Genomic DNA, 19246 nt, shown 5'->3' with positions numbered 1-19246 from the left:
TGCGGTCAACAAGCTGGCAGATGGGCCAAGGCCCACTGGCTAACATTCTCTTGGAAACCATCCATCTGAAAGAATAAGCAATCGCTCCAAGCAAGGCTATAGCCATGGTTATATGTGGAAAGAACATACAAATATAGAATAATGCAAATGAGACTAAATTCAAAAGCAAATATCGATAAAGAATCATATCCTGTCTATTGATTTATCATGCACCGACATCCTTAGTTTCTAGCAATGAAAAGAAAGAAAGAATACAAAAGGATGCTCTAAAACCTGCAACTAATGGGACTAAGAAAGTACAAGTAGGACAGCTATTGTTTTATGTGCATGTTGTGTATGTGTGTGTGTGTGTGTGTGTGTGTGTGTGTGTGTGTGTGTGTTAGTTATAGGTCGGTGTTTGGTGGGGGGCATTTATGTCAATCATGATCATGACACTGACTGCACCTGCCACTGCATTCTGCAGTTGGTATTGCTGGTCTGCGTCACAATGCTATTAGTTCATGCATACAGTAGGTGACGAGTCAGCTTGGCCAGTCACACTACATTGACCCTTAACAGGAGCATTTGAAAAGAGGTGAATCTCTCACTTGGAATGATAAAATGCGTTAATCTGAAAAGATAGAGATGGAATCTGAAGTGGTGCCGCAAGACTCGATGTACTGGATCTTTCATTAATTATGTAACAAATTAGTTGGACATGTGTATAGTCACATGATAGCTTATGTATTATGGAATCAGGGAAGAACAAGAGAAACAGAGGGAGAGACTGGGTAGTGGTGGAAAGTAACTAAGTCACCATTTTCAAGGACCCCCACATTGATATGTATGTTTGCGGAGCCCCATCTTAAGAGATTGTGCCAGGCAGTCAGGGACCTCCAAAAGAGATTTGTGTCTTCAAATGTTTTAAAAATAGCAGATATACAAGCTCAGAACTATAGCAGTGAGAAACGCTGTAAGCCCAAGAATAAAATAGGATTTTGCTGCTATGTAAACTAGTTTTGGTGGGGACCGCCTGGAACCCCCTCAAGGATGTCTGGGGGTCCCTGGGCCCCACTTTGAGAACCACCGTGATGGACACATGCCTCCTTTGCACTCCAGGTTTAAAGGACTGATAACATCAGGCACCCAGAGCACAGGCATCAAGCACACTGTGTGCCTTGCATTCTGCTCCACACTCCAGCCTACATCTTGGAAATGTAATGGTCAGCCTGATAAATCCTGCCTGTTAATTTGTTGGACAGACCAGCACATAAAAAATATTAAAAGAAAATGGGGGGGAGGGGGTTCAAATCACCAGAAGGCATGTGACAGACAATTCAGAGCAATAATGCAATGCCACCAATTTGCCAGAACTGCTGATGTCATTCTGACTGCAAACGCCTCCCTCTATTGATGCCATACAGCACAGCGGGATATTGGCTCATATATCTCACAAACGCTCGGCTGTTTCATACCGATAAGAGATTTGGTATTGGGAAATTGAATACATGCCACCCTTATTTATGACGAGAGTTAGAATCCTCCGAAGCTTGGACGAGGCCCTGCAGAACAATGTGCAGGGAGATTAAGTGCCAACAGAGAGCAACCATCTGTCTGTTATGAAATGCCTGCTTTACTTTTGCCTCATGGTTGGGAAAGGTGCCATCACACTTCTAATTGGTTTTCATAGCACAATTGCATTAGTTGCTAGGCAACATCACTGACCGCATGAAATTACCAACGCATAGACAGAGGTAGTAACTGATGAGTTCCAGTCTATGATGTCGACTGTGAGAGACAAGTGACACCTACTACAAAGAGAATGCTTGCCTTAAGCACTGTTGAAAACGTGTTAAAACTGTTGAAACTTTAGTTTACCCAAAAAGCAGCAAAAGCTGGTGGCTGTAGGCTGAACTGTGAAATGTGAAGCAATATGCAACTTTATCTACTCAGAATGGATATTTAGCATGTTTCCCCACTTTAAACATGCAGTTTAGCTCTGATTATCACTATCCCAGATGGACTGTCACATATCTAGGTGTAGGAATCAGTTACAGTGATATATAATCTAAAAGTGACTAAAAGAAAAGCCTTGGACAAGTGGGTATTCCCTTGCAGACTACATCTGATACATTAATATGTGCAAAATGTAGCCTAACAGAACCAGTACCAAGTAAAACAAGATTACATTCTCAAATGTTTAAACATAAAAACAAACAAAAACACCCATGAAAACAGGAGCAATTATTATCTCATGCCCATTGATTGGCGCCATCTTGTGTTTGGATTATATACTACAAATACAATACTTTAATCCAGAAACACGGCACATTCCTGAATAAAGCCATTACCCGGTTAATTTGTCACAAGGCCAATTTAAGAGGTGCAATGTGTCTGAGGTTAATTATGGTTGGTTGCCAGCTACATCTGGAGACCTGTGCACCAAGGAGCACATTTTTATAGTTTATAATGAATTCATTGTAAAAAATTAAATGAAAGTATGTTTCATATACGATCACAAAATAGGTTATTTGTCGGATACAATTTGTAGTTGGTGACAGACTTTATTGTTATTCTTTTGTTGAACGTGAACTAGTCTCGCGTAGCCAGATACCACAATCTCCGAATGCTATACTGTATAATCTGGAACTACACATCCACAAGGCAGAGAAAGGAAGCGGTCATCTGCTCGTCATTTCGGGCGACGAAAATATATATTTCAATACTGTATCAAATATGAGTGACTCAGAGTAAATGATACAGAGACACCGCCGTGACAATATAGATAGTTTATTTTTGGACCACAGTGCTTATCGGCAGGGGCGTCACAAGGGGGGGGATGAGAGTGGGACTGAGTTACAAGGGCCCAAGGTGGAGGGGTCTATTGAAAAATATCAGATCTACAAGCTCACAGCGCGGCACCGAGTGCCGTGTGCAAGTTTGTAGATCTGCTATTTTGAAAAGTCGTGAAAATGTGTGCAAATCTTTGAATATATCTATTTTTTAAGCAAACATTTGTAACTCAAATTTTGCTTCTGGGGGGTCCCTGGAACTAAATAGTTTGAGATGGGGGTCCGTGGCCAGATACATATCATTTTGGGGGTCCTTCACATGAAAAGGTTTGAGCACCACTGACATAGACACAAAAAAAACGTGCACAAATGTTCATGATTTTTCAAAAATAGCAGATCTACAAGCTCCAGGGCCCAGAATTTGGTGCGACTGCGACACCCCTGCTTATCGGAGGCTGATGAGCCAACATTATTCTCCATAAAGAAAAACTTCCGCGACCCAGAGGACGAACGAGTAAAGTTAGGACTTCGGTACTCTATAACAGAAGCATTTGAAAATTGTGGGAGGCAACAGTCTGGATCGCGAGACTGAACAAGACAGGCAAACGACTGTTACAAAAATAAAAATGAAGAAAACAAGATATATTCCCTCGCACTTTGGCCATTGGACCTCTACAAAGAGGCCAAGAATTCAAACATTACAGCCAGTCCAGTCATTGAGAGCCATACCAAGGGTGACAAATGGGGGCTAATCTTCAATGAATCTTCTAATCTTCGTCGTCGTCATCATCATCCTCTTCACTCCAGCCCAGGAATCTGCGGTCTTCAGAGTCCACGGAGATGACAGAGTTGCTGTTACTGTCCAAAGACAACACACTCTCACGATCGCTGTCGTCGTCCAAACTGCTGATGCTATTGCTGGGGGTACTGTCCTCATCCTTGATCACCAATGGTTCAGCGGCTGGAAAACACAGAAAATGGAGAATGTTCATATTTTATTACATATCGTAAATGTAAGATCCTGCGGCCAAATACACCATCATTTCCTCGCAGGTGTGAAGTCAAAAGTCCCATACATGAATACAAACAAATAACAAATGGGGTAAAATAACAGCATTTCTTCCTTGGCCTAGTGGGAAATTAAACGGCAATCGGAGGCTGTGTTTATGATTTGAGGCATTTTGAGATATTGTGTACAGATTTGCGTGACGTTTGGACAACATCTATATGAGTAATATTTAAAAGAATCTGCCTCCCGGTGGGCCCTCTAATAGGCTGATGTGAACATTTTTAAGATTACATTTTCATTTATCCACATCATATAGGCCGGAAGACATTTTCTATAACCATGTTCCGTAATCTAAAATTACCTTTCCTCTCTGCGACCAAGGTCTGCCGCCTCTCTTTCATTTCATGGCTGAGGTTTTCCACCATGCGTTCGATGCAGTTGTCCAGCGCCAGGCAGCGGGTCTGAGACTGGATTTCTCGTCGGCAGATGGGGCACTCATTTTTCTTCTTACGCCACTCCCTGATGCAGTGCATGCAGAAGCTATGAGCACAGTTCAGGTTGACAGCCTAAATGGTAGGGAGATCAAGACACAAACACGTCATTGCCAGTGCAAACCTTGGAGGTGTTTGTGTTGTCGCGGAATTCTGGATCAATCAGTAATCGAGGAGGGAAATAGGAGACAAGACAATATTGCAGTGGTGATAGTTATGCTTTATGTAGATATCATGGGGAGAAGTAAAATAACACTCGGGTGAATCGTATGATAGTTCTGCACAGAGCAGAGATCATAGTTATATAAGATGGGCTGTACCAAAACAATAGCTATCAGGCCTAGTGGAGACATCTTGGCTTTATAAGTATTATAAGTGATGGTAAAATATTAAGATCTATGTTCGATCTAAGCAGCCATATAGTTTCTTCCTCTGCGTTAACAGTATTCAGTAGTGCCTAAAAAGCAAGGACAGATTCTGTAGGAGCATAATTAAGCAATATTACACAAGAGGGTTTGCTTTACCGTGATTGTTGGCATGACAGTGATGCGGTCAGGACCACGGTGATCTTATGTCTGTATTTCGGGGTCCTTTTGTGTTTCTTTTTTGATGGGAATGGTCATATTTGCTATAATGTGTGAATTTGCCGTCATGCAATGATCGAGAAACTACAAAGAAATTAAGTTAAAAAAGTAAGTTTACCTCTACGAAGAGCTCTGAGCAAATGATGCACTGAAGTTCATTCTCCAGGACCTCCGTCACTTGGGCTACTACCTCCTCTTTCTGAGCTTGTGCCGTCTCCTGTTGGAAAAGATACAATTTAACACTGATGAAGGAAGGCCTGAGGAGCCGAAACGTGGTCGTTTGTCGGACTGCTGCAGTGGCAAAAAAAAAAATCTGCGGGTGTGTCTCTGAGTCTTCTCTCGTCCTTGATTCCTTAAACTACTGTCAGTAGAGAACGCTTAGCTCGGGACTTCACTTTAAACTACCAAATTGGAGAGAAAAAAGAAGAAAAGAAAAAAAAAAAAAAAAAAGATATACAGTATATGTAGACTACAGAAGCATACCTTTGTCATTTGTAGCTCATGGTCTTTGGCCTGGAGGTCCTTGTCTTTGGCCTGCAGAACCTTCTCAAAGCCTTGTCGAGAGAGGGCCAACTCTTCCATCACTTTCTTTTGCTGGCATTGGCATTGCAAACAGATGGAAAATATTTCAAATACGATCAAAACAAACATGGACACACATTATGTACCGTACAGATTCTACATAAAGGCCACATACAACATTGGTACAATTCAAATAGAATTTAAAACATTAGAGACTATTGGGTGTAAGATTGCAGTTACAATTAAAATAATATAATAATAATAAACCAACCAAAGCTACTTTTAATTTTAGCTGTCCAAATTGTTGACCTAAATGGTCAATCAATCATTAATATTTCACTAAATGCAGCGGTGTCAAATTCTGTCAATTAATTAATTTTAAATGTAATGAATTTGTTTGTTCACTGAAAATAAGGAGAATTATTGACTAGAGGACACTGAGGACCAGTGGTGCAATGGTAATTCAATGTTTGGGAGGTCGCGAACGTCGCTCAACACCTACTATACAGGTCTATTAATATGCATATAGGCTTGTTTCTTTGTTAAAACAGTTGTCGAGGTGTGAACTTGGGGGGGTGCGAGATACCCTGGCTCAGAAAAGATATGGGTCGTCGACTCGTTGGGGGTGCGCGACCCAAGACTACGGCAACACTGCCGAGGACTAGGTAATCTGTTAATGAACCACAGCTAAACTATGCACATCTTGACCTTGTATAAACTAATACTTCATTCATCTACACTCAGTATATCAACTGAAGCAGATATGCTAGGATGTACAGCAATGACGTGGTGAACCAACCAACTCACAGCACCATGAACCACACTGGCTTATGTTCATTTAATAAGATGAAACCACAGTAAAACATGTATGCCATTTCCAGTTTACCTCCTGCAAGGCATCATCTAGCTGTTTTTTCAAAACGTCCTCTTCCTGTTGTGTTTTCTCTGCCTTTGAACAAAAACACAGCTTAAGTCAATTTAATGTCCACTGGATATTAAACACGCCACACTAATACGGTTTCAGTGGCTAAATGAAATACTATGTATGCATTGCTTTTTATGTTAATTACAGTATAAAACAGAAATCCACATGGATTTTTTGACAGATATGTAACATACAATCCACATTAAGAGATTCAAATCAGGCTCACAGACTTTAAGAGGGCAAAGCATTTAGGCAGAATATTAAATTGATCACCAAATGGCATGTATGTATGGTTTAACACATTTAGGAGGATCATTTCAAAAACCTCTTTGGCATGAGGAAGGATGGATCAAAAGGCAAATTGTCCAGATAATTACCAGACTAAATTCCCTTAAAAGACGATAAACTAAATGACTGACCACTACAGAAGAAAAGACTGGGTGCTGGGTCAAAAGTAATGTGTAAAAGGTTCTATTAAGAACAACCTTTGTCTAGGGGTGGAAAATGGAAAAATACATTATCACGATATTTTCCCAAGCTGTATCACGACACACAATGTTATCATGATTCTTCTTCATGTTGGTTTTTATGGTTATTTTTCAAGTTACTAGACAAAAACTAGCTCTGGTCCATCGCGTCACCTCCCGGTGACGCTCTGACAGACCCGTCGGGAAATGGCTAGACTCCAGTATCTCAGCCCCTCCGAGCGCTCAACATCAGTCAAAATAAACAAAACTATTTCACTACTCACCAAACCAAAGGTAGTTTTGCATTGTTGAAAGTCTATTCTCCGCGGTGGTGAACCCCTCAGCACCCCACCTACTCTGTAAAATACATTATTCTTGGCATGAAATAAAGTGCATCGAACTCGACCGCCGCTTATTTCCGGGTTGTGAACCATTGTATCTGCGGTGGCCGCTGGGTGGCTCGAGTTGGGTGCGTTTTATTTCATGACAAAAATAATGTATTTTACAGAGTAGGTGGGGTGCCGAGGGGCTCACCACCGCGGAGAATAGACTTTCAACAATGCAAAACTACCTTTGGTTTGGTGAGTAGTGAAGTAGTTTAGTTTATTTTGACTGATGTTGAGCGCTCGGAGGGGCTGAGATACTGGAGTCTAGTCATTTCCCGACGGGTCTGTCAGAGCGTCACCGGGAGGTGACGCGATGGACCAGAGCTAGACAAAAACTAGACTCTCTGGGTTCGTTTTTGGAGGTCTAAATTGAACTTTACAAGTATGTTACTCTGATAGTATACAAATGAAACCAAATGGACCCGCAAGGGTCCATTTGGTTTCATTGTATACTGTCAGAGTTAAGTGGAGACCTTGGCATTTTAAAGTTTGAGAACTATTGATTTAGACCAAAATGCAGGTTTAAATGAATTCTGCAATGAATCTCTGTATTAAAAATTCAACAGGATTTTTTACAAGACTCCCCCAATTGTATCACGATATATACGATACCTCTGAAAAGGCATATCGTGGAGACATTTTATCGTCAGACTCTCAACGATAATTATCACCATATCGTCCACCCCTACCTTTGTCTCACTGAAGGACTTCTCCATCGTCTCCATCTTGCGCATCTTGGTCTTGAGTGTCTGTAGCGTCTTCTGCAGCACCCTGAACTCCTCCTCTCTGACTGGGTCAACGTGCTGGGGCTCACCCTTCAGCGATGCCACGTGCTTCTGGGTGTCATCCACCTGCTCCCGCAGCATCAGGATGTTCTGGCTGAACCTACAATCAGACAATATGGACAGCGTAACGCTCGCAGTAGTTCCACGAACACGCCTACTATATAATATACAGATCCCTCTTAAAAAATATATATTGTGTAAAAAAGCAGCAGATGCCATAGCACTAGGGCTGACCTTCGATTACTTTTTTCATAATCGAAGCTTAATCGAAGCTTTCTTTCGGACTTCGAAGCTTCGATGACGGCGACCGGGGGGGGGGGGGGGTGGTAGGGAGCAAAAGTTTATCGGTTACATAAAGGACCCCTTACATCTAACAACTTTGAAAAGATTTCTCAATCGTAATAAAATCGGGGCTATTTGCGGCGCGCTCCCGTGACTCAGTCATTACTCAATCTTTATTAGTTATTTCTCCGCGTTTCCATTATTCCAAACATTCAACGTTGATAATAGTTGATAGGATCGATCTGCGCCCGGATCGCTGAGAGGAGAAAACTAGAGAGGAGAGGCACAGAGGGGCAGGGCTGAGGGAGGAAGGCGGAGCTTGGTGTGTGTGTGCAGACTGTGCACGGCATGTGCAGTGAAAAAGTAATCAAGTAAAAGTATCAATACTGCAATACTCTGATGCGACGCGCTGTGACTGAGCTTGTAGATCGGTTATTTTCATTTATGGTTAGCCTAATGCTTTATAATAATATTATAATTTATTTAGGAACACAAGGCTATATCATAGGCATATTTCAGCAAATAAAAGGGAATCTTGAACCAGTCTTTACACAATCTTTAGAGGCATACACATCTAACAACTGAAATCTTTGAAAAATCATCCTACAGTCTTTGGGGAGTCTTTTTCAAATCTTATAGTGTGAGGGGTAGTCTTTGAGAAATCTTTCCCAAATCTGTCCACAATCTTACCAAAGTTGTTAGGTGTAAAAGTGATAACCGTTAAGGAAATGTGTTTAAAAATGCGCGATTTACACAATTTTAAAAGGGAAAACACATCAGTTTTTTCCTCATAATAATGCTCCTTATTTTCATTAAATAGTACAACAATACAACGAGGAAGAAGAAGATACGAATGTTTTCTACATTAAAGAAAGGTGTTTTTGCAGGACAAGTAGGATTGACATAATCACATCACGTCAGTAATGTAACAAAGCGCGGCTGCAACAGCAAACACTGCAGCGCGACTCGAGCCCTATATAACAAACAGATTAACTCCCAAGTCCCAAGGTGTTGTACACGCTAATGTAATAGTAGATTTTATAGTAAATAATTGCACTGCACTGTGTCTGAATTAAAGTTCCACACTCATCAACCGAAAGCTGATGGTCAGGCTCAGACAACGTAGCCTACTCTATGCGGGCGCGACTATTGAGCTTGCAGCAGATCCGATATAAACTTCATCAACACCACGACAACGTAACCCTAGCAAGTTGGGTTTTAAGCTCTTTTTTCCTCTTTAAAACGGGATCGACGCTGACGGGGTCCGTTTTGTAAAATCCAATTTTCGCTGTTTGTTTCCTTGCGTTGAGTTGTGTGTCTGTCAGCGAGTGGAAGACAGCAAACGCATGCATGGATCATGTTACACCGACAATGGTTTGGTAACGAAATGTGTGACTGCATCGCATAGTTGCATTGGGTGATGTTACATTGGTGTCACACATTTCGGTGCCAAACGCATGTCGGTATATATGTGACAGCGCGCTGTCTTTTCTTTTTTTTTTTCTTCATCATCGACCATTCTGATGGCTTCATGCATGCTCTCGTTGCTGTTGGCTTGTTATTAATGTTAACACGTGTGTGAGAAGGGGGTGACGCTATCACGCTAGAGTGGAGCGAGGGGCATGCAGGCTAAGGCACGCGGCCCCCCCAAAGGACAAACGGCCGCGGCCGATTATTCGAATTTATTTTTCAAATTCGAATACCGTGCCTTCGAACGAAGCTTCGAATATTCAAATTTTTTGGGTCAGCCCTACATAGCACCCCAAATCATCGGAAACTTCACACTCTGGACTTCAAGCAACTCTGACTTCAGAAGGTTGACATTTCTGTATTCTTGTTTTGAGTGGTCTCTCTCGTGTAATATTAATATATTTTGAGATATGGATTCTTGAGCGGTGCTAACCGCTCCTACGTCTGGCTTTGTGTGTCCATGTCCCTAATGAGTGTCTGTATGAGTGTCCATGTATGGAGACAACGAAAGTCATGGACAGAACTGCCCATACAAGAGATATGCATGCGTGTTGTGTTTAATACCATGCGAACACAGGTGCAATTTCTAATTTTCATGGACTGTATGCAATAAAAATGGATACAACAAAAAAAGGTTTTGAATATTTCACTGCATGCGCAATGTATCTAGAATATATGAAAGTTTAAAATGTTGAATTATTACAGAATAAAATGAACTTTTACACAATATTCTATATATTTTTTTCTTTTTCTTTGGAGGGATACAGTGTGATGGATGTATTGGCCCAACATATCATTTAATGAGGAAATTAATAAAGGGTCAATCAAAAGTATACATGTGACATTTTGCAAGCTTGGCTCTGTTACTGAGAATATCAGCGGTTAAACTAATTAAGCAACCTTACTACCGGGTCCAATATTTATGAAATAATCAGAAAGTTTGATATACAGTACCTCTGCAAATCGTCCAAATCGCTGGTGCCTTCTGAGCGCACATCTACTTCATGGACATGTGTGCTTGAGCAAGAGACTTCTGGTTGTTTTGTCCTGGCCCTCGCTTGGTCTTCCGCTACTGGGCAAGACTGGTTAGAGGAATTGTCTTGGTTAGACCGTCGATAGTGCTTGGTCTTAGAAGAGGTGGAAGGCTCAGTTTCATCTATACTGTTATTGAATTTTCTCTTCGTCCTCTTGAGTATGGAGGGTGCAGTGTCACTGCATACCTTTGCAAGGTATGGCATAATGTCTTTCTTTGGGAGACAACAAAGAATATACTCATAGTCGATGGTGTTATTTATTGGAACACCAAGTTGTAGGGAGTCCCCAGTCTGTAGGTGATGTGGTCTCTCAGCAGGTATGCGCTTTCCATTCACCCAAACACCATTAAGACTCTGGGGAGAGTAAGCAAACATTAAATTAATTTAATGGGTGCAATTGATTAGCCTGGCGTGGCGAGTCATACTGCGTTCACTCACTCATTCCTTCCTAGGAATGAGTGAGTGAACGCAGTATGACGTTGGGCCCTGCCAGGCTAGCACTTGATTGGGTCAGATATTAACCTAAGTTGAGCAAACACTAAATGAGATACCTTCCGGTCAGTCACTGTCCATTGCCCATCTTCCCTCTGTCTGAAAACGCAGTGCAGTCTGGAGATCATCAGGGGGTTGATTGGCGATAAAAGTTGGTAGGTGACATTCAGACCACGTCCAACAGTTATCTGTCCAAAATTAAAAGAAATCATAATGGTGCCATTTAAGCCATGCCATACTTAGACGTACGTCATATGGCGTTCGAACTTTGAAGCTAGTAGATCTGCTATTTTCTGCAAATGTTAACCTATATCAGGGTTTCTCAAAGCGGGTGTCGTGATGCCAGTCCAGGGGTGCCGCAGAATACTTTAATAATATTTGGAATTCATCAGTATCATTTCAGTAAATGTAACCACTTAGACGCTCTATGCTTAGTGGTCCTTTAACGTAGGCTACCATTTAGAAGCAACAGTAGTACAGAAGGAAGGAGGGGATTTCCTCTACTTGTTGGTAAGGGATACATATTGGCTACACCAAGTTTAAAGATAGTCCAATTCCCTCTACTACAGAGTTTCTTGAAGCTCAGGTAAAGAAATGATGTGGCTGGATTAAAAGTAAGTTATGTTATTCATGGTCCATTGTTGTTTTTTAGTTTTTAGTTTTTTTAACTCCACGAGGACGATAATTATGATATATATCATCCATGTAAATTGAAAATAACCAAGCACTCATGATGGAACATCCAATCAATATCCTATAGATTGGTGTTTATGACAGGACCACAATGGAGCTTGTACCAGTGACTTGTACTGTCATGAAACTGTACCTTTTCCTATGCAACCTTCTAATAAAGTCTTCAATCAATCAATCAAGCAAGCAAGCAAGCAATCAGGGGCAGGCTTTTTGTGTTATTGTTTTAGCATTATTGTAAAACTGTACGTCTGTACCTTTTGCAAACTGTGAATAAGAATTCAATGAACAAAAAAAAATCTTGGTAAAATAGAATAACAACTGTAAAAACTATTTAACTTTTGTTAAGCAGCAAAGTAATATAAGGACAGCAAGCTGCAGTACCTCTGTATTTTCGACCAAGCAAAGCCATTCTGAATTTCCTCCGACTCGTTTCAGACACCACTCTTTACTGTTTTCATTCTCTTCGGCCGCAGAAGAATCAGTCGCCACGGCGTCCATTCTTCCTCATTCTAATACTAACTATCTATAAGAGAGATGGTTTATTGTTAAATAGTATTTCAGCTAATTAAATACTGCGAAGTGCTAACAGTAACACGATCAGCTAAGTTGTGATGATCAGTTCTGTTTTGTAGCACGACTGCCATGTTGGTTACTTCCCCTTGTTTGTCTCGCGAGAGTTTTTTTTTTTGGGGCGCTATTTACAAGTACAGACAAAGTAATCCCGCCACAACTTCGCATCAATTCTCAGATCCGGTCTAGAGCCCGCCTACTGTATCGGCTCATTAGTACACAATGCAGCCACGCAGATAGAACGTTTCCGTATCCGCTCTAAACCGGATCTGCAAGGTGCAAAGCGAATTGATCTCAGTTTTTGCAAAATGTATAAAAATAAAAAATGACCATTATGAATGATCCACTTAAGCACAATTTATGTTAATAGTGAAAGTATGTTCACTTTATTTATTAATGGGTGTATTTATTTGAGCATTTCTGAAATGACTTTAAAATACATAGGGTCTATATTATTATTGTTATTTTCATATCTGAGAAAAAATACATAAAAAATAGACTGAGTCGCGTGACGCTTAATTTGGAATTGCACATGACCCAAAATTGTCCGTGCCCCGTCCATTCGGACGACGCCTGAATGGAAAACGTTCGCTGCCCGTAGGTAGGCGGGACTTCCTTTCTTTTGCCGGATACGATAGATTCGAGTAAAGCAAGCAGGCAGAATAGAAGGGCTTGGTCGGGGGGGGGATCACATCATCATCACATCAACCGGTTTATATCAGACAGCAGCTACCTGAGTACCGGGCGATGCATCAGCGGCTGTAGAACCAGAGATCCACCGGCGATGCTTACCTGAGAAAGAGAGAGAGAGATCCAGCCGCCTGTTGCTGTCACCGCCCTGTGAAAATGTCCGATGTCAACAAGACCATCCAGAAATGGCATGCGAGTTTTAGAAAAGGCACTGACTTTGACTCCTGGGGACAGTTAGTGGAGGCTATAGATGAGTACCAAATGTAAGTTGCAATCAACATGTGTTGTAACACTCTCTGCAACTGGTATTATAGGCATGATACCTCTGTTTATCTATGGATACTCGTTGAAATGTGCAGGCAAGTGACCAGTAGGAAGCAGATAATGCATGATGATCATTTTCACCAAGTTGGCTTCTGGTCAGTTTGTAAAATAATGAACCTTTTTACCCACCCATGGCTTATGTGGCAGTATGGTCCATAGCGTTCATTAGAGAGTTCTCCTTCTAACACTATGGACCAGTCATAGCTCATAGGGACCAGAGCTATCCACTAATGCAAGTACCCTGGCCTGTGTACACTACAGGCAGTGAGGCAACTTCATTCATAGTCGTGTACTTATAACGGAGTTCTCAATGGACAACGTCATGGCCTGCTGTTGTGGAAAATATGTGTCTATGCGGCTTTCTCTAGTAGTGCCACCAGGAGTCATGCAGTACACGAATAGGCCACATTTTCTGAATATTGAGAAATAGCGAGCCACACCCTCTCATTGTTTTGGGTGGAGTTTTACATTACATCTCTCCAGTGAAGAATGTCTTGCAGTCAGATAAAGTAGTAACACTACACACACACACAACCAACCAAGCAGTGATCTATAGTGTGCCAATTAACCTATGGCTCCTCTATTAACACTAATGACAAATAATGTTCTATTTTGAGCCCTGTGCCTACACTCTGTGAACAGGAGGGGGCGCCAAAGAACATTTAATATTAGGACTTGCTCTAACCATGTACCTTTTTAACTCTGCTTCACCTGCTAGACTAGCACGACAACTACAGAAAGAGGTCCAGTCAACAAATTCATCTGACTTTACTGAGGATCAAAAGGTAACTATACAGTACCTTAAGTGACATGTAATTAAAACATAATATATTGCTACTTGTGTATTTTTCATTTTCTAAGCACTGGTTTATTTTTCCTATTTTAGAAAACATTAGGGAAGTTTGCAACATGTTTGGGGTTGAGAAGTGCAAGTTTGCAGGTTTGTATACAGTATTCCCTTTTAAGCCAACCAGTCAGTCAGTCAATGGCACACAGCTGTTGTGGATGCTACAGTATAGTGAAAATAGCCATTTACTGTCTCATTAGACCTGTATAATGTTAATGATAGACTAGAACATTAAACTGTTGTTCATCATATGCTTCACTTTGAATATTCAGCTAGTTTGTTTTTGTGACTTTGATTACATTGGAAAGCTCTCGTCTAAATGTACATGTTTGAGATCTTTTTGAAGTGATGTTTTTGTCCAAAGATAGAGGCTATTTATTAGGTCCTTTGTCTCCTCCTTCATAGTGCACACAGTCAAATGAGGAGTTCAAGCTAGAAGACCTGAAGAAACTGGAACCCAGTAAGTGTACTGGATATTGGATAAGACTAAACTCTCGCAATATTAATACCTCCATCACCATTGTGCTTTATTTCCATCAATGTTATTTGCTCAAGGGGTTGTCTCCTTTTTCCAACAGTTATTCAAAATATACAGACCTACAACAAAGACTTTCCTTTTGATGTCCAACCAGTGCCATTGAGGTAAAGGGCAACTCGAACCATTGTCATTATAGCTGACTGCATAATCTTGTCTGTTGTCTCGGAGCACAAAGCTACTTTTCGGTGTGATGTGAATAAAGCCTGTCGTCCCCCTTTTTGTCAGGAGAATCCTCGCTCCAGGGGAGGAGGAGAACCTTGAGCTGGAAGAGGAGGAGGATGCTACAGGAGGAGCAGGGTCTCCAGAAGCCTTCCCCTCTAGAGTGCCGGGTAGGCAGGGGCGTCACAAGGGGGGGGGGGGAGTGGGACTGAGTTACTAGGGCCCAAGGTGGAGGGGCCTTAATTATTTTATATACTTTAGCTATTGAAAAATAGCAGATAGGCTATACAAGCTCGCAGCGTGGCACTTTTTGAAAAAGTCGTGAAAATGTGTGCAAATCTTTGACTATAAAGTATGTGTTTTTTAAGCGAACATTTGTAACTCAAATTTTGCTTCTGGGGGGGGTCCCTGGAACTAAATATTTTGAGATGGGGGTCCGTGGCCAAATACTTGGGGTCCTTCATATGAAGAAGTTTGAGCACCACTGACATAGAAACAGGTTTTTCAAAAAACCTTAGAAGGATTTAAAATATTCAAAGACTTGCACAAATCTTTGTGATTTTCCAAAAATAGCAGATCTACAAGCTTGCAGCGCGGCACTCAGTGCACGCTGTAAGCTTGTATATCTGCTATTTTTCAATAGTTAAAGCACAAAAATAATTGAAGTGAATCCCCAACTCAGGCCACCAGATGGCCCTTTTCCACTACAAAGCAACTGAGCAACCCTGTGCTGTGAAATTAATTTCACAGGTTCTGGATTTTGTTTCCACACGCTCAGCTCGATTTCAGATAAGGTTCTCAGAATCTGCTCAGGAGGTGGTATTAATTAACCGAGAAAATGTATACCGGTACTTAAAAAAATTATTTATACTTAAAAATAGTAAATCTAAGAGCTCACACTGATATTTTTTCTTTTTTTTTATGAACCTTTTTTTATGGTTTTATGGTATGATTTATAATTGAAACATAAACAAAGAACCATCACAGAACTTCATAGGATCTGGAAAGTTTCAGATTATGTTGTGTTCACGGTTAGACTTTGTAGTTGAAACGAGCCAAGAGAGAACCCACTCTTTATTGGATGTTTTCTTTTCCATGTTGTTTTGGAAGGCTGTTCGTGTTTCATTGTTATACGTGTCTGTGTCTCCCTTGTTCTCTTTGTCGGTGTCGGTGCTGTGCTGTGCATGGCTTCATCACTTACCTCCGCCTGCTTCATTTACAGCTTTGCAAGGTATGGCTTTTCACTGAGCAGCGTTAGTCTGCCGTTGCATGATATGATTTAGGTTTTGATTGTAGCTTTAGAATCACAATAGAAATATACAGCAGGGGTCTTCAACAGGGGGTCCTCAGAGTTACTACAGGGGGTCCTCCAAATCTTTGTGGATCTTGTAGATCGGCTATTTTCGGCAAAGAGGTTTGGTGTAGAGGGGAAAAAGAGCAGACTAAGTACAGAGAGAAAGGGCAGGTTTATTAAATATTGACGGTTGAAGTGGTTACATATCTGAAAACATTATTGACATGAATCCAAAATAAATGACGATTGTGCTGTCCAACGATGAAACTATATGGAACCTATGAACAGGTTGCAGGGGTCCCTGCTTCATCTCTCTCTCAACTAAGGGGTCCTTGGCCTGAAAACGTTGAAGACCCTTGATATACAGTATGAATGAACCCTGGCTTGCAGAACAGACAAAAGTACAAAAGTATCAAAATTAAATGGGCTTACAACTCTGGTAAGAATTCTATAACCAGCCCAGTAAAATGATAAAGGGGGAGTTATTTATCAGTTAGGATTATGAACATATATATTTTTGTCTGATATTTGTTGATAATCCAAATAACTGTACTTTTACAATGACTAATGACCAAGGAATGTGTTCTGCTATGCACACATTATTAGGTTGTCATTTGCAAAGATGTCTGTGTGACTGTGTTGTCTTTGATCTGTCCTCTACAGGTACATTGTTGCCTCGACTACCGTCAGAGCCTGGGATGTCACTACTCACAATAAAGATTGATAAAATTGGGTTGAAGGATGCTGGGCAATGCATCGATCCTTACATAACCATTAGTGTGAAAGGTACTATTTTCACTCTGCACTTTGCACCACTAGCTCTCAGACTGAATCCCTGTCAGTTTTCCTACTGGACAGGTTTTTTTTTTTGTTATATTAGGAGGAGCAGTGGGCGCTACACAATCCTGGAATCCAGAAACAGTTTTGGTCCATTTTCTGTGCCCTCAGACTCGAATGGTGTAGATGTGAACCCAGTGCAGGACACTCCGGTGGCCAGCAGAAAGGAAGACACCTATATTCACTTCTGCGTGGATGTGGAGATCCAAAGACATGTGGAGAGACTACCTAAAGGTATTTTACCATAGAAATGTAGTGCCAACATTACAAATGACATCATTCAAGATACTTCTTACAGCCCTCTAATGTTAACGTTTTCAGTCAGTAGTACAAAAGCAATTTATTCAATAAAATCAACTTCCAGTACAAAAGCAATTTATTCAATAAAATCAACTTCCAGGGGCAGCTATCTTCTTTGAATTCAAGCACTACAAACCCAAGAAGAGGTTTACCAGCACAAAATGTTTTGCCTTCATGGAAATGGATGAGATCAAACCTGGTCCCATTGTAATTGAGCTGTAAGTCGGCCATTAAAATGAATCTCAGTCTGAATATTTCATTGGGTTCCGTTGTGCCATTGCAATTGTGAAACTTTGTGAATCTTTATTCTTGATCAGGTACAAGAAGCCCACTGATTTCAAGAGGAAGAAACTGCAGCTGCTGACGAAGAAACCACTTTTTCTCCATCTTCACCAGACTTTGCACAAGGACTGCTAAAGATAGTCAAATGGATGGAGCAGCTCATGACCATTAAAGCACCTCCTTCAATAGCTGTAACTGTTGCCCGCTTTATCATCCAGCAAAGTCATGAATTCCACCATGACTCAGACTGCAATAGTAAACCAAGGCAGTTTTCTCCCCTTTCCAAGAATTAAAGAGAGGATTTGAGCCCATCATCTCAGAATAGCACACTATTTTTGCAATTAGGTAGACCATTTTGTTTATTTTACACATAAAATATTGGTGCTGTTACAGAAAATCTTTTTTCTTTTTTTTTTTACATGAAGTTTTATAATATGATTAAACCACTGGCAAACCACTTGATCTCTAGTCTTCCTTAGCTGTGGTTTTGGAAACGAAGGGAAAGCAGCAAGTTACTGCAGGTGTATAATTTCAGTCGAGTCTGGGTTATAGACTACTGATAAGACATGGCATAGACCCTTGATCTGGGGTTCAAATTCCCATTACACATCGGGGAACGGACTCTTTAAGCCCCGATTGATTGAGTGGAGCTGTTCAGTCACTCTACTAGCCAACTCCTAGGCGTGGATGTACATAATTACTATATAAGGATGGGATACAGAGTGGGACTGAGAGAAGGCATGCATGCTCAGCCAAGCATTTCCCCCCTTAAAGGAGTAGTTCACCCCCAAAATGACTTTTTTTCTATTGATTAGTCATGCCATGGAGAGTAGAGTTCAATAATATTTTTAGTTTTTTGTCAAAGACAAAAATGGGATAACAATAAATTTACCCCCATTCGTTCCAGATGGGGACCCGTTTCGAAACGGGTCCCCATCCGGAATCAATGGGGGTAAATTTACACGAATCACATTTTTGTCTTTGACAAAAACCAAAAAATATTATTGAACTCTACTCTCATGACTAATCAATAGAAAAAAAGTAATTTTGGGGGTGAACCACTCCTTTAAAGGTTTAGAAAAGGGAAAAGCCCCCCATTTCCTGGTACCTAGATCCAAGATCAAATCTTTGGTCACAGAGACCCAATCACGTACTGTAGTTGCAGCATTGGATTTAGCAACACGGTTCGTAAGTGTATGAAGTATCATTCTGTCTTTGTGCCAAATTTACAACACAGTGCTCTGACATGATCAAATGTTTCTACATACTACCCGATGAGCACGCCTTTTCATGTTAATGAAAGTTTCAGGTTCAAATCTATCGACTGAGAATCCTTTAAATGTCAGTTTGTGTCCTAGTTAATATTTGTTTCAGGATAGAGGAACATTTATACGATAAGAACAACGATTAATCCTTATGTATTGAGTTTGGTATGAAACTTGTTTGCATATGAATGTGTGGGTACTAACATGTATGGTATGCAACATGGCGGTC

General features: G+C 40.9%; 2 protein-coding genes across 2 annotated transcripts; one reads left to right on the top strand and one right to left on the bottom strand.

The window, feature by feature from the left end:
* Positions 1 to 2753: 2753 nt before the first annotated feature.
* rnf8 (ring finger protein 8, E3 ubiquitin protein ligase) lies at positions 2754 to 12516 on the bottom strand. Its single transcript, XM_080744469.1, has 9 exons — positions 12293 to 12516; positions 11278 to 11406; positions 10647 to 11080; positions 7845 to 8040; positions 6264 to 6326; positions 5339 to 5449; positions 4974 to 5072; positions 4142 to 4346; positions 2754 to 3732 (listed from the first exon to the last, which is right to left on the bottom strand). The coding sequence occupies exons 1-9, from the start codon at positions 12407 to 12409 to the stop codon at positions 3539 to 3541; spliced, it is 1548 nt and encodes a 515-aa protein (XP_080600595.1). The 5' UTR covers positions 12410 to 12516; the 3' UTR covers positions 2754 to 3538.
* Positions 12517 to 13136: 620 nt separating this feature from the next.
* Positions 13137 to 18203, top strand: aida (axin interactor, dorsalization associated). Its single transcript, XM_080744437.1, has 10 exons — positions 13137 to 13434; positions 14214 to 14280; positions 14382 to 14435; positions 14748 to 14802; positions 14921 to 14984; positions 15106 to 15209; positions 16997 to 17119; positions 17282 to 17404; positions 17571 to 17688; positions 17788 to 18203. Exons 1-10 carry the CDS (start codon positions 13328 to 13330, stop codon positions 17885 to 17887), a joined length of 915 nt encoding a protein of 304 aa, XP_080600563.1. The 5' UTR covers positions 13137 to 13327; the 3' UTR covers positions 17888 to 18203.
* The last annotated feature ends 1043 nt before the right edge of the window (positions 18204 to 19246 follow it).

The sequence above is a fragment of the Nannobrachium achirus genome (assembly GCF_963921795.1).
Source record: "Nannobrachium achirus genome assembly, chromosome: 16".
In the NCBI taxonomy this organism is placed as follows: Eukaryota; Metazoa; Chordata; class Actinopteri; order Myctophiformes; family Myctophidae; genus Nannobrachium; species Nannobrachium achirus.
Note: the sequence above shows the minus strand (reverse complement) of the source record. Positions and strands in the feature narration are given on the sequence as shown.

What these genes read in the sequence shown, in the direction of transcription:
- rnf8 (XM_080744469.1), bottom strand. Translation starts at nt 12,409, where the DNA reads ATGGACGCCGTGGCGACTGATTCTTCTGCGGCCGAAGAGAATGAAAAC. An exon ending in GGACAGTGACTGACCGGAAG is followed by an intron (nt 11,081 to 11,277) that starts GTATCTCATTTA and finishes TACTCTCCCCAG; the next exon opens with AGTCTTAATGGTGTTTGGGT. An exon ending in GCTCAGAGCTCTTCGTAGAG is followed by an intron (nt 4,347 to 4,973) that starts GTAAACTTACTT and finishes CCTACCATTTAG; the next exon opens with GCTGTCAACCTGAACTGTGC.
- aida (XM_080744437.1), top strand. Translation starts at nt 13,328, where the DNA reads ATGTCCGATGTCAACAAGACCATCCAGAAATGGCATGCGAGTTTTAGA. An exon ending in TGAGAAGTGCAAGTTTGCAG is followed by an intron (nt 14,436 to 14,747) that starts GTTTGTATACAG and finishes CCTCCTTCATAG; the next exon opens with TGCACACAGTCAAATGAGGA. An exon ending in TGTGGAGAGACTACCTAAAG is followed by an intron (nt 17,405 to 17,570) that starts GTATTTTACCAT and finishes ATCAACTTCCAG; the next exon opens with GGGCAGCTATCTTCTTTGAA.